Genomic DNA, 13,445 nt, shown 5'->3' with positions numbered 1-13,445 from the left:
TCTTCACCGCCACTACTCTCCCCATCATCCACCTCCACCTTACCTGGGGATTTTGTGGCGGCAAACCGATCGTTGTTTATCAGTTTCTCCTTAAAGAGACCGTTCCCCTCCAGTATCTCCGCTCTCCTCGCCTCCAGCTTCACAACCTCGCCTCTCAGCGATGTTATCCTTTTCCTCAGTTCTGGCTTGCTCTTTTTGGATCCAGCGTTCACCAGACTCTGGGCCGCACGCAGATCCTCTCTGGCCATCCTCAGCTCCCTACCGCACTGATCATACTCCGCAAACCTTGCGGCCATGCGGGAGCAGTACGTGGAGCTGGACTCCTTGGGCCCTCTCTCCGACCACATCTCCACACTGCTTTTCCGTGCCCTTCTTCCACCTGTGGATCTCTGGCTGGCACCCGTAGCCTGAGAAGCAGAGCCTGCATTGCATCTTCTCCCGGCCGGAACAATGGCTGTCGAAGTTTTCACTCCACCTCCTGCCAGCCTAGAACGGGAAGTGGAGCCATGAGGCTCCATTGCAGGAGGCTCTTCCCCAGGAATCTGCCACCTTCCTGGGAAAGCAGGTGGAAAAATCCGCCTCTCTCCTCTGGAAGTCTGGAGTCTCAGGAGCTCAGCAACAGACAGACACACCTAGTGACCACACCCTCCAGAGCTGTACTCACTATTCTGCTGGTGAGGTCACTGTGTACATACATTACTTATCCTGTACTGATCCTGAGTTATATCCTGTATTATACTCCAGAGCTGTACTCACTATTCTGCTGGTGAGGTCACTGTGTACATACATTACACTACTTATCCTGTACTGATCCTGAGATATATCCTGTATTATACTCCAGAGCTGTACTCACTATTCTGATTGTGAGGTCACTGTGTACATACATTACATTACTTATCCTGTATACTGATCATGAGTTATATCCTGTATTATACCCCAGAGCTGCACTCACTATTCTGCTGGTGGGGTCACTGTGTACATACATTACATTACTTATCCTGAGTTATATCCTGTATTATACTCCAGAGCTGTACTCACTATTCTGCTGGTGAGGTCACTGTGTACATACATTACATTACTTATCCTGTACTGATCCTGAGTTATATCCTGTATTATACTCCAGAGCTGGACTCACTATCCTGCTGGTGAGGTCACTGTGTACATACATTACATTACTTATCCTATACTGATCCTGAGTTATATCCTGTATTATACTCCAGAGCTGTACTCACTATTCTGCTGGTGAGGTCACTGTGTACACACATTACATTACTTATCCTGTATTATACTCCAGAGCTGTACTCACTATTCTGCTGGTAAAGTCACTGTGTACATACATTACATTACTTGTCTTGTACTGATCCTGAGTTATATCCTGTATTATACTCCAGAGCTGTACTCACTATTCTGCTGGTGAGGTCACTGTGTACATACATTACATTACTTATCCTGTATACTGATCCTGAGTTATATCCTGTATTATACCCCAGAGCTGCACTCACTATTCTGCTGGTGGGGTCACTGTGTACATACATTATTTATCTTGTAAATAAATGACTTATTCTGCAGTGATCCTGAATTACATTATGTATAGAAAAAGCTGCAATCGCAATCCTGTAGCCTTCTGAGCTGAAATCTCCCAACACTCCATGGACAATTCCATGTCTACATTGAACTTGTCTTACTATTATACCAAGTACTGTACAGTCATTTATGTTGGATTTTGCATTATAGGAGTACAACCTTGCCAACTTTTTCCTAAAACAACCAACAGAACTTTGAATAAAGCCGTATCAGTGCATTTACATGTTTACTCCACTTTTTATGTAGATTGGTGTTTCCCAACCAGGGTGCCTCCAGCTGTTGCAAAACTACAACCCCCAGCATGCCCAGACAGCCAAAGGCTGTCTGGGCATGCTGGGAGTTGTAGTTCTGCAACAGCTGTAGACCCACTGGTTGAGGAAAACTGATGTAGATTATATATGGGGTTCTCTCTTTGAATCTGACTAGGAATAACATTTATTTATTAAATTTTTATTTATTTATTTTTATTTTAGTTATATTCCTTTTTTATCTCCTTACTTATCCAGAGCAATGAGCATGCATGCTCTAACTGTAGAGAATATTTATTTTTATTTTAGTTATATTCTTTTTTATCTCCTTACTTATCCAGAGCAATGAGCATGCATGCTCTAACTGTAGAGAATATTTATTTTCATTTTAGTTATATTCCTTTTTATCTCCTTACTTATCCAGAGAAATGAGCATGTGTGCTGTAACTGTAGAGAATATTTATTTATTTTTATTTTAGTTATATTCCTTTTTTATCTCCTTACTTATCCAGAGCAATGAGCATGCATGCTCTAACTGTAGAGAATATATATTTATTTTTATTTTAGTTATATTCTTTTTTTATCTCCTTACTTATCCAGAGCAATGAGCATGCGTGCTGTAACTGTAGATAATTGGTTGCTGCTCTCGCTGCACACTCTCATGATATCCTGCAGGCAGTAGAACACAGGACTCCCAGGGTTGTAGTTGGTCTTAGAATTATCTGCAAAGGAAAAAGAGTAGAATTAAAGCCCGAACAATAGTACAAGTATCTTTCTGCACTCATCAGACTCCTCTCCCTCCCCTCACTGATTCACTGATCACTCACTTGGAATTTCACTATGAAGATGGATTATTTGCTCACTAGAGTTCAGGTTACAGCTGTCCATAAAAGTCTATGAATAAGTGAGGGAGAGGAGAAGGGAGAAGAGTTGCAGAGAGAGCGAGAGGCACAGACACACAGGAACACTGCAGCTTCTAGTATGTGTTCTGCTATCTCACCCAGTGCTGAAGAGAAAGCAGCACTGATTATTACTGCTGTATAACATCCTCTTTGCCGTTGCTGCTTCTGTGTGTAGTAGAAAGATAGATAGATATAAGATAAATAGATAAACAGGGTTTCCTCTTTTCTCTGTAGGCAGTATATGGGACACATCATAGAAGCTCATCCCTGCCCACTGTGGAGCTGAGCTCCGAAAAAACACTCACAAGTAGAGTTAGAGCCTGCAGAGGGGAAAACTGGTGAAAAATGCTATATACAAGTTCTATTAGTTTTAGAAATAGTTCTGTTCTATATATATATCTCACACACATACATCGTTATATGATATTGCTATGTCTGTTCTTAGAAAAGCTGAGTGACTACTATCCTATTTGTAAATCTGTCAAATTGTACAGATTTGTACTATAACGAAATAGGCAACACAGTATAAATAAGCAGATGTACCACTCCGGAGTCTAGAAAAGCTGAGTGACTGCTGGTGTAGCAGCTGTCATGGTGGCCAGCTCTATGGAAAAGATGTAACTAAAACTACATACAAAAATTTACAGAGACCAATAAATGTAGATTTATATATATATATATATATATATATATATATATATATATATATATATATACACACACAGCAACAGGAGAATACAGCAGCACACTGCTAGCACAAAGATATAGATGAAACATGAGTATATAGATAAAACATGAGTATACAGGTAGAACATGAAAAGCTATACAGCTGTAATGCAATAAATGAAGATATGAAACTATGAAATTATGAGGTACTTAGCTTGCAAATTTGGCGCCAAATAGCGTGGACCGTCCCACCACGGTAAAGTGACCTCATTCTGGGACGGACCCTACACTGTGAATATGCCTCTGTGTGAACAGTACAGCAGGCATTGCAAGGTCTGAAATATCCAAGGCACCTTATATACACCTAATAGAGGTGTGTGGGGTGCAAGAGCCAACATGGAGGTAGCCACTCCCTCGTATGTGTAATACAACCAAAGAACAATAGTTCTTACAATAGTTTGGATCAATAGTGCTGGCCAATTTGTTCTTTGTTTGTATTACACATACGAGGGAGTGGCTACCTCCATGTTGGCTCCTGCACCCCACCCACCTCTATCAGGTGTGTATATAAGGTGTCTTGGATGTTTCAGACCTTGCAATGCCTACTGTACTGTTAACACAGAGGCATATTCACAGTGTAGGGTCCGTCCCAGAATGAGGTCACCTTACCGTGGTGGGACGGTCCACGCTATTTGGCACCAAATTCGCAAGCTAAGTACCTCATAATTTCATCGTTTCATATCATCATTTATTGCATTACAGCTGTATAGCTTTTCATGTTCTACCTATATACTCATGTTTTATCTATATACTCATGTTTCATCTATATCTTTGTGCTAGCAGTGTGCTGCTGTATTCTCCTGTTGCTGTATATTTAGCCCAGCAGCCTGCACCTGCAAGCCAGGTTTTTACAATAGTGTACATATACACACACAGTGGTCCCTCAAGTTACAATATTAATTGGTTCCAGGACGACCATTGTATGTTGAGACCATTGTATGTTGAGTCCATAACTCTATGGAAACCCGGTAATTGGTTCTGAAGCCTCAAAATATCATCCAAAAATAGGAAAAAGTGAGGATTAAAGAAAAATAAGTAGATAACTAATACAGATAAAGCAAATCCTTCCATATAAAAGTAAGAAAGATCTGCTGGGAGCTGTAAATCACTATCTATGTCAGTGTTTCCCAACGAGGGTGCCTCCAGCTGTTGCAAAACTACAACTCCCAGCATGCCCGGACAGCCGTTGGCAAACCTGGTTGGGAAACAATGGTTTATGTAGAGGAAAGGAGCTTTTTCAGGGTCCTGTACAGAACACACAGTGTCCCAAATGGAGCCGCCCTTACTTGGTGTTCAAAAGGAGTAGCTAACCCTGGCACAGGTAAGGAGTAGTACAGAACTTGTAGTTCCTCTCTGTACTGTAGGGTGCGCTACCAGACACCAGTCAGTGCATGCACTTCAGTAATACAGGTGATTTACCAGTGAATGTCCATTCTGATTGGTCAGTTCCTGCAGTTGTGACACGTTTCACAGATCTGGACTGTCCGTACATTGTATGTCGAGTCTGGTTTCAAGTTACAATGGTCCAGAAAAGACCATTGTATGATGAAACTATTGTATGTTGAGGCCATTGTAAGTTGAGGGATCGCTGTATATTATATTATATATATATATATATATATATAGTACAAAAAAGAAAGTTGCAACAACACTCTTGGTCAAAAAATGGAGGCTCTTAGCGCACTATTTGATCAAAATGTGGCCCCCCCCCATCCACCACGCGGAGGAGGCCTCATATCGGATGGGACCCTAACATGATAACTCACCTCTGCTGTGCATATAGCCTCTGACTGTGTGACATGTTGGATCAGCCATTGACTAAACCACCTCCAGTCTGAGAGGGGTGGGGTGCACGGCTAAAGAGGGTGCCACACCCCCAAACTTACAAAGTAAAAACAAAAGGAAAAATAGCCAGCACAACAACGTGGTGGATGGGGGGGGGGGGGCACATTTTGATCAAATAGTGCGCTAAGAGCCTCCATTTTTTGACCAAGAGTGCTGTTGCAACTTTCTTTTTTGTACATTTTGTATTTGCCACAGCAGCGGGCACCTGTGTATTAGGTTGTTGTGCTGGCTATTTTTCCTTTTGTTTTTACTTTGTAAGTTGGGGGGGGTGTTGCACCCTCTTTAGCCGTGCACCCTACCCCTCTCAGACTGGAGGTGGTTTAGTCAATGGCTGATCCAACATGTCACACAGTCAGAGGCTATATGCACAGCAGAGGTGAGTTATCATGTTAGGGTCCTATCCGATATGAGGCCACCTCCGCGTGGTGGATGGGGGGGGGGACAAATTTTGATCAAATAGTGCACTAAGAGCCTCCATTTTTTGACCAAGAGTGCTGTTGCAACTTTCTTTTTTGTACATTTTGTATTTGCCACAGCAGCGGGCACTTGTGTATTAGGATATATATATATACATATATATATATATTTTATATGTAAACATTTCTAACTCTTCCGTCATACTGTCAAATTAACCTAGGGGACACATAGGAGGGAGAATGACGGTAGGTTCAGGGTTGGTTTGTTTCAATGGAGACACATTAGTCAGCATAGAAGCTGCAAACACAAAAATTATATATATTTTTTATCAAGATTATCTAAGTTCCCCATAAGTACATGCAAGCACAGGGAAGACGAAGAATTCATGCAGAGGTCGCCCTTTGCCTAAGGTCACTCCAGGCATTAGCAAAGCAAAAGTGCCAACCACTAAGACACCATGTCTACATGCTGTGCGGGAATGCTGCAAGTTGTATTTTTGCAACAGCTGGAGGCACACTGGTTGGAAACAGTGGGTTACTGTATATCCGTATATACACCCATTCAACCAAATACACCCTATTAGGAATTTAGGGCGCCTACCTTTGACAGAGGTTGGGACCAGGAACAGGGTGGCTTCTTTACCGGCCTTGTCACCTTCAAGAGGAAATGTGTTCATAAACACAACTCTTTTGCCTGTGGGTTGTTATAGAAAAAAAGAATCGCGATATATTTTGTATAATCTGCATATGGATTGTGGACATTGGTCTTTTGCAGCAAATAAATATATATGCAGTAGTAACAAAAAAGTAAAAATAAAAAAAAAATGTTTGGCGAAAAAAACAAGACCACATACACAGCTCCATTAACTGAATATGGTGCTTAAAGGGGTACTCCGCTGCTCAGCGTTTGGAACAAACTTCCGGCTCTGTCCATTTTAAGAACTGTCCAGAGTAGGAGAAAATCCCCATAGAAAACATATGCTGCTCTGGATAGTTCCTGAAAGGGACAGCAGAGGTCAGCAAAGAGCACTGTGGTCATGATGTCAGCAGAGAGCTCTGTGTTACAAAAAGAAAATAATTTCCTCTGTAGTATTCAGCAGCTAATAAGTACTAGAAGGATTAAGATTTTTTAATAGAAGTGATTTACATATCTGTTTAACTTTCCGACGCCAGTTGATTTAAAAAAATAAATAAAAATTAACAGTTTTCCACCGAAGTACCCCTTTAACCCTTCCAGTACTTAGCTGCTATATGCTCCACAGGAAGTTATTTTCTTTTTTAATTTCCTTTCTGTCTGACCACAGTGCTCTCTGCTGACACCTCTGTCCATGTCAGGAACTGTCCAGAGTAGGAGCAAATCCACATTGCAAATCTATCCTGCTCCGGGCAGTACCCCTTTAAATTAACAGGTCAAATTTGAAACATGGACCTTGGTCCTTATAGGGATATTCCGGCCCTAATACATCTTATCCCCTATCTAAAGATAGGGGATAAGATGTATGATCACGCACCCACCTTTGGAGGCTCCGAGTGTGAAGCGTGATGACCACGGGCCCGTAATGTACGGCACTAGGAACTTTTACCACCAGTTGGTCATCTTTTCAGGATTTTGCAGAACAATGAAACCAATACTATCCCTAGATCTACAAAAATGTCCCTAATAAAAGGAAAATATACCCAACAGACCCTAGAGGGGGCTAAACCCTTGAGGTTGGTACAAAATTGGGTACTTGCTCTGATAGGGCAACTCCTGTACCTCTAGTGCCTAACCCTGACCTGGTAAGCCCTAGAAAGATAAAAGTGCCTGACTACAAAAATGTCTCCTACGGGTTTCACCATATATGGCTCATCAGGGAGACCCAGTTCTTGTTGTTAGCACTTAGGATTTCCTCCTCACCTTTCACCCCTTGATTTGAAGGAGAGCTTTGCTTGGTGGCTTCCAGCACATAGTCCAGTATCTCCTGGGACTTGTCTTTCTCCCCCTGTAGACAGGTTTCCAGCAAAACTTTCCTCCGTTTTTTCTTTTGCCCTTCTATAGGCACCTCAATCATTAAGATCTGAAAACAGGAGGGAAAAAAAGAAGATCAGCTCCCAATGATGGAGTAGAGAAAGAACTGTCATTGTATCATCAATAAAATTGCTTGGGCCAGCACTGAATCAATTATTTAAAATTGTTTAAAGAAGTCTAGGCAACGTTAAAGCGTACCCGTCAGATCCAACAAAAAAACATTTTTTAAATATATCACTCAGTACCTAATCCTGACCATGTACATCTCATTTTTATGTGTCTAGCACCTTTATTTATTTTTTTTATTACACTTTTAATTTAGCTCACTAGTCTGAATTCCTCTCAAAGGGAGGGGGCGTGGTCTCACTGTGCAGGTCTCCGCCCCCTCCCTCAGTATGCTGTCTGCTCACATCTCCCCTTGCATTATCAAAACTACAACTCCCAGCTTGTCCTCACTGACAGTAGCGGGACACAAGCTGACAGTGGGAGGATTTTTCCTCCAGCCCTGTGCTCACAGCTGTCAATCAAGGAAGTGTGTCCATGACATAGGTGATGACGCATGGACACAGCAGGACTAGTATGTTCCCAAGCAGGCAGGGGGGGGGGGGGGGCGGGCAGTTGTTTGACTGGCTTTTTCAGTATGAAATACTGAACATTTTCTAAAGAAAGCAACTGCAAAACCTATTGGTTATTCATGCTTTACAACATATCAAAAGTTCTTGTATCTGACAGTGCCCATTTAAACCTTAAAAAACCTGAATCCCATACAAATTAATGCATTTTAGACCAAGAAGTCCTTACTCACAGCATGCTATGTTGCTATGAGTAAGGAGCTCCAGCTCCGAAATGCGTTTGGGTGCATTTTCTTCTATTATTTGTAAGTCCTGTTTAACGTTGCCTACAGTGTTTCCCAATCAATGTGCCTCCAGCTGTTGCAAAACTACAACTCCCAGCATGCCTGGACAGCCGAAGGCTGTCCAGGCATGCTGGGAGTTGTAGTTTTGCAGATCCAGCACACTGGGGAGGACCAGAGTCCTCAGCAAATGCTATTACTTATTCATTGAGGCCTTTGCCATTGAAACACACTGCATATATATGCCACCCGAACCAATACGGATGGGCATTTCTGCCACAGACCATCGAGGATCATGGATAATAAACAGCACAAACACTTTGTTTCTTACCTCGTACAGTTTTGCACGATATTCCCGCGAATTGAGGCTACCAGCATTTTTGGGGCGGATCACAGCTACGTGCACCTCTTCTGTGTCGGTGGGGCTGCCCATGGTGATAATGCCCTGGTTGGTCAATGGGTAAGATCAGAAACGGAGGGCACGTCTGGCCTGGAAAAACAAAGGGCAGTGGATCATCGTATAGCACCATCCTATGTCTATGGGGAATCACTGGTGATTGCCGAGTGCAAAAGGATCGTATGAACAATAAGAAGTATTTAATCTGAATCTATGGTCTAGATCTGCCAATGCTGTGGCTATGTCCATAGTAGTTTGTGTCTTAGTGCAGCCTAAAAAGATATTATTTATTCAAAAATTATTAAATATTTAATATTATTTATTTAACATTTAATATTAATGTATTTAACAATTTGTAATATTTAATCATATTTATTATTATTTATGTAACAATATGTAATATTTAATTAATATTTCATATAATTTATTTAATTATTTTTAAAATTATTTAAATGATATAATATTTTTTTTTTTTTTTAAAGGGGTACTCCGGTGGAAATTTTTTAAATTTTTTTTTAAATCAACTGGTGCCCAAGTAAATTACTTCTATTTCAAAATCTTAATCTTTCCAGTACTTATTAGCAGCTGTATACTACAGAGGACATTATTTTCTTTTTGAATTTCTTATTTGTCTTGTCCACAGTGCTCTCTGCTGACACCTCTGTTTGCTATGGGGATTTTCTCCTGCTCTGGACAGTTCCTGATACGGGCACCAGGTGTCAGCAGAGAGCACTGTGGCCAAGACAAAAAAAAAAGAAATTCAAAAAGAAAAGAATTTCCTCTGTAGCATACAGCTGCTAATAAGTACTGGAAGGACAAATATTTTTTTTTATTTAAGTAATTCAAAAATCTGTTTAACTTTCTGTCACCAGTTCGTTTAAAAAAAAAAAAAAAAAATAAAAAAAAGTTTTCAACCAGAGTACCCCTTTAATTCATATTTATTTAATTATATTTAATATTATTTATTCAATTATACTTATTTAATATTTGATATTAAATTTATATTTTGCTTCTAAAGCATTAGGCTCTGTTCACATGGATTTTGGCACATTCATTTTGCTTCAAAACTGCATCCTATTATGTTTAATGGGAATCCATGTCGTAACCTACGCTGCGCAGATTTTTGTGACACAAATTTGATTTGATAAAAAAAATAAAATAAATAAAAATAATAGGCAACTTGTCACTTATTCCAGTACGACCGCATTGGTAGCCAGTACACAGATAGGTACAAAACTGCGAGGATCCAGAAACTTGTGGATTATAGACTACAGGCCCATTTACATCACCGCTGCACCTGGTTTCCCAACTGGAGCGCCTCCAGCTGTTGCAAAACTACAACTCCCAGCATGCCCGGACAGCCTTCGGCTGTCCGGACATGCTGGAAGTTGTAGTTTTGCAACAGCTGGAGGAGCGCTGGTTGGGAAACACATCATTAGGCAGAAGGTAGAACTTCACTGTGATGTGAACAGAGCCTGAATACAGAATATTCTGAATTATTTCTAATTATGCCCCTGTCCCCCTAACCAGTAATAGGCTGATGTAGTCACTTACAGCAGTGCTATGCATCCTTTGTCGCTTTTGATATTGCAAAAATACATCTTATGAGAGCCAAAAAGGAAGCAGAGCCCAGAATCAGATCACCGGGGAGAATATTAGTTGCATCCGAAGCCAGTAATGGGTACACGAAATGAGCGGCCTGACCTTAGGGCCATTGTACAGACAGAGATAATGGGGCTTGAGATGCAGCGTTAAGAAGTGTAAAGGGCCAAACTGGGATTTTATTCAGTTTAGAAGCAATAATCTCTACCGCGGCCGGTGAATAGGAAGCGAGAACATAAGTACTCTGGGAGAAATTCCAGGTGTCTCTGCAAAACAAATGTAATTAAATAGATATGGCCCTGGGCCTTTGTTCTAATGTGTATAGCTATAGAGAGGGGGGGGAGGATATATAGAGGAGGCCGGCAGAGCAAGAAGCGAATATACAAGCCATAAACCTCCTACAATATAGTCTCCATTAGTCTGATCACCCAAAAGCTCTCAGGATCAATAATAGAAGAGGATTCCTCTTATTAAAGTGTACCTGTCGTCAACAAAAACATTTATATTCGATTATTTATATAATGTAGAGAATACAAGTATATGTACATTAGTAATATACATTGGTTAAAAATTGTGTATATTTATGGGTGAAAAAATGCTGTCCCTGCAGCTGTTGCCTGTGTGACTCTATGAGGAGTCCAAATACAGGAAGTGAGGGCGGGACAAGCAGGGATCTGTGCAGACTGGCTTGTCAATCATCTTCATGTGTGAGCCTGTAGCATGTCAAAGAGCCTCAGCCCTGCTTGTCCTCAGTGCCCTGCTTGTCCTCAGTGCACGGAGCCCTGCTTGTCCTCAGTGCCCTGCTTGTCCTCAGAGCCCTGCTTGTCTTCAGTGCACGGAGCCCTGCTTGTCCTCAGTGTTAAACAGATTTATAAATTACTCCTTCCAGTACTTATCAGCTGCTGAATACTACAGAGGAAATGCTTTTCTTTATGGAACACAGTGCTCTCTGCTTACATATCTGTCCATTTTAAAGGACAACTGTAGTGGTACACATTTATATATGCACGAGCCCGGGCCTCAAAAATAAACAAAATAAACTCATACATACCTTCCTACGAGCGCCCTTTGGTCCGGCACAGGCCTCACAGTCCGGCAGTGCTGACGTCATTCCCCTTCCTGGGGACGGGGACGCCGTAGAGCTGTCGGCGTATCACAGGCCGTAGCGATGTCCTGCCCCGGCCTGTGATAGGCTGAGCCCACTGTCATGTAAAGAGCTCTGGCCGGCTTCTTACATGAGAGTGGGCTCAGCCTATCATAGGCCGGGGCGGGACATCGCTACGGCCTGTGATACGCCGACAGCTCTGCGGCGTCCCCGTCCCCAGGAAGGGGAATGACGTCAGCACTGCCGGACTCTGTGAGGCCTGTGCCGGACCAACGGGCGCTCATAGGAAGGTATGTATGAGTTTATTTTGTTTATTTTTGAGGCCCGGGCTCGGGCATATATAAATGTGTACCACTGCAGTTGACCTTTAAGAACGGTCCAGAGTAGGAGAAAATCCCCATAGCAAAGATATGCTGCTCTGGACAGTTCCTAAAATGGACAGGGATGTCAGCAGAGAGCACTGTGCTCGTGATGTCAGCAGAGAGCACTGTGCTCCAAAAAGAAAATAATTTCCTCTGTAGTATTCAGCAGCTAATATGTACTGGAAGGATTAAAAAATGTTAATAGAAGTAATTTACAAATCTGTTTAACTTTCTGGCACCAGTTGAGTTTAAAAAAAAAAAAAAAAATATATATATTAGTTTTCCACCGGAGTACCCCTTAAAAGTGTAGCTCTGATTTGGAGGTACTAAATGGGCAAGGAACCGTATTATGAGTAATCCCCTGTCATACTCTACCCCGTCTGTGCCCTATTGCTTATACCTACCAAATTTAGGCTACTAAGAAGTAGAGGACAGAAATAAAGGAACACGAACACAGGATTGTTTGTAGCCTGTTACCATGCAGGGATTGTTTGTAGTCTGTTACCATGGAGACACATAGAAGCATAGCAGATTTTTTAATTAGATTATTTTAATTATTCATTTTAGATGCACTGGGGCAATGATAAAAAATAAGTGGTTGGCAAAGGGGTACCTGGGCCGAATTTTTATGTATCCTATATGCCTGGGCTGCTGCTTATAGCAGTCTCTGATCCTCTGGTCTTCTTCCTGGTTTTGGGGGCCGACACGTCACACTGAGTTTATCTAAATCACCAGACGCAGCTATGTCCTGCCTTGGCCGCTGATAGGCTGAGCGGTAGTGTCATGCATCAGGCCCAGCCTTTTTCCCTAGTGCCCGGGGCCCGTTACATCGCACTGCTGCTCAGCCTTAGATGTGAGGTGTCGGGCTCCAAAACCAGAAAGAAGACCAGGAACGGAGGATGGGATCGGTATCGGCAAAGGGTAAGCGGAGGAAGGCAAGTTAAAGGAGGCGAAAATTAGCTTATTCCATATCCACAGGAGAAGTTAACAGAAGAAATTAGAGGAGGAGTCTCACGAATAAAAAAAAAACCCTATCCAAGTGTTGGGGATAATTGTTATATCGAGGGGGGGTCCGAGAGCTGGGACCCCCCGCGATCTCCCTCGTGCGCTAGCACTGGAGCGCGTCACGATCCCCGCCCGAGGCGGAGGCCGCTATGCCCCTGCATATAGTTCTATGGGAGAGCCGAATATTGCCTAATGGCTCTCCCACATAACTATATGGAGGGGGCGTGGCGGCCACCGCTTCGGGAAGTGGTCATGACGCGCTCCTGCACTAGCGCACGGGGGCTCCAAACAGGAGATCGCGGGGGGTCCCCAATGCTCGGACCCCCCGCAATCTAAAACCTATCCCCTATCTGAAGGCTAGGGGATACGTTTTTGAGCATGAGACTTCTCCT

General features: G+C 42.4%; 2 protein-coding genes across 8 annotated transcripts in view; one reads left to right on the top strand and one right to left on the bottom strand.

The window, feature by feature from the left end:
• ANKIB1 (ankyrin repeat and IBR domain containing 1) overlaps positions 1–13,445 on the top strand; it is a 202,525-nt gene that overhangs the window by 22,887 nt on the left and 166,193 nt on the right. The gene's annotated exons all lie outside the window — the stretch shown is intronic.
• Positions 1–13,445, bottom strand: part of KRIT1 (KRIT1 ankyrin repeat containing) — a 71,476-nt gene that overhangs the window by 41,908 nt on the left and 16,123 nt on the right. For 5 of the 7 annotated variants that reach the window (XM_056519041.1, XM_056519045.1, XM_056519040.1 and 2 more), the window contains 4 exons: positions 8,914–9,072; positions 7,619–7,778; positions 6,323–6,415; positions 2,425–2,554 (listed from right to left, as the gene is read on the bottom strand). In XM_056519041.1, coding sequence (XP_056375016.1) covers positions 2,425–2,554; positions 6,323–6,415; positions 7,619–7,778; positions 8,914–9,015 — 485 coding nt within the window. In that variant the 5' untranslated portion in view covers positions 9,016–9,072. Of the gene's footprint in view, positions 1–2,082; positions 2,117–2,424; positions 2,555–2,832; positions 2,899–6,322; positions 6,416–7,618; positions 7,779–8,913; positions 9,073–13,445 lie in introns of those variants that run through there. The other 2 variants (XM_056519046.1, XM_056519047.1) reach the window with 2 other exon arrangements.

This window comes from Hyla sarda, chromosome 5, assembly GCF_029499605.1.
Source record: "Hyla sarda isolate aHylSar1 chromosome 5, aHylSar1.hap1, whole genome shotgun sequence".
NCBI lineage: Eukaryota > Metazoa > Chordata > Amphibia > Anura > Hylidae > Hyla > Hyla sarda.
This window is presented reverse-complemented; position numbering and strand designations above follow the sequence as displayed.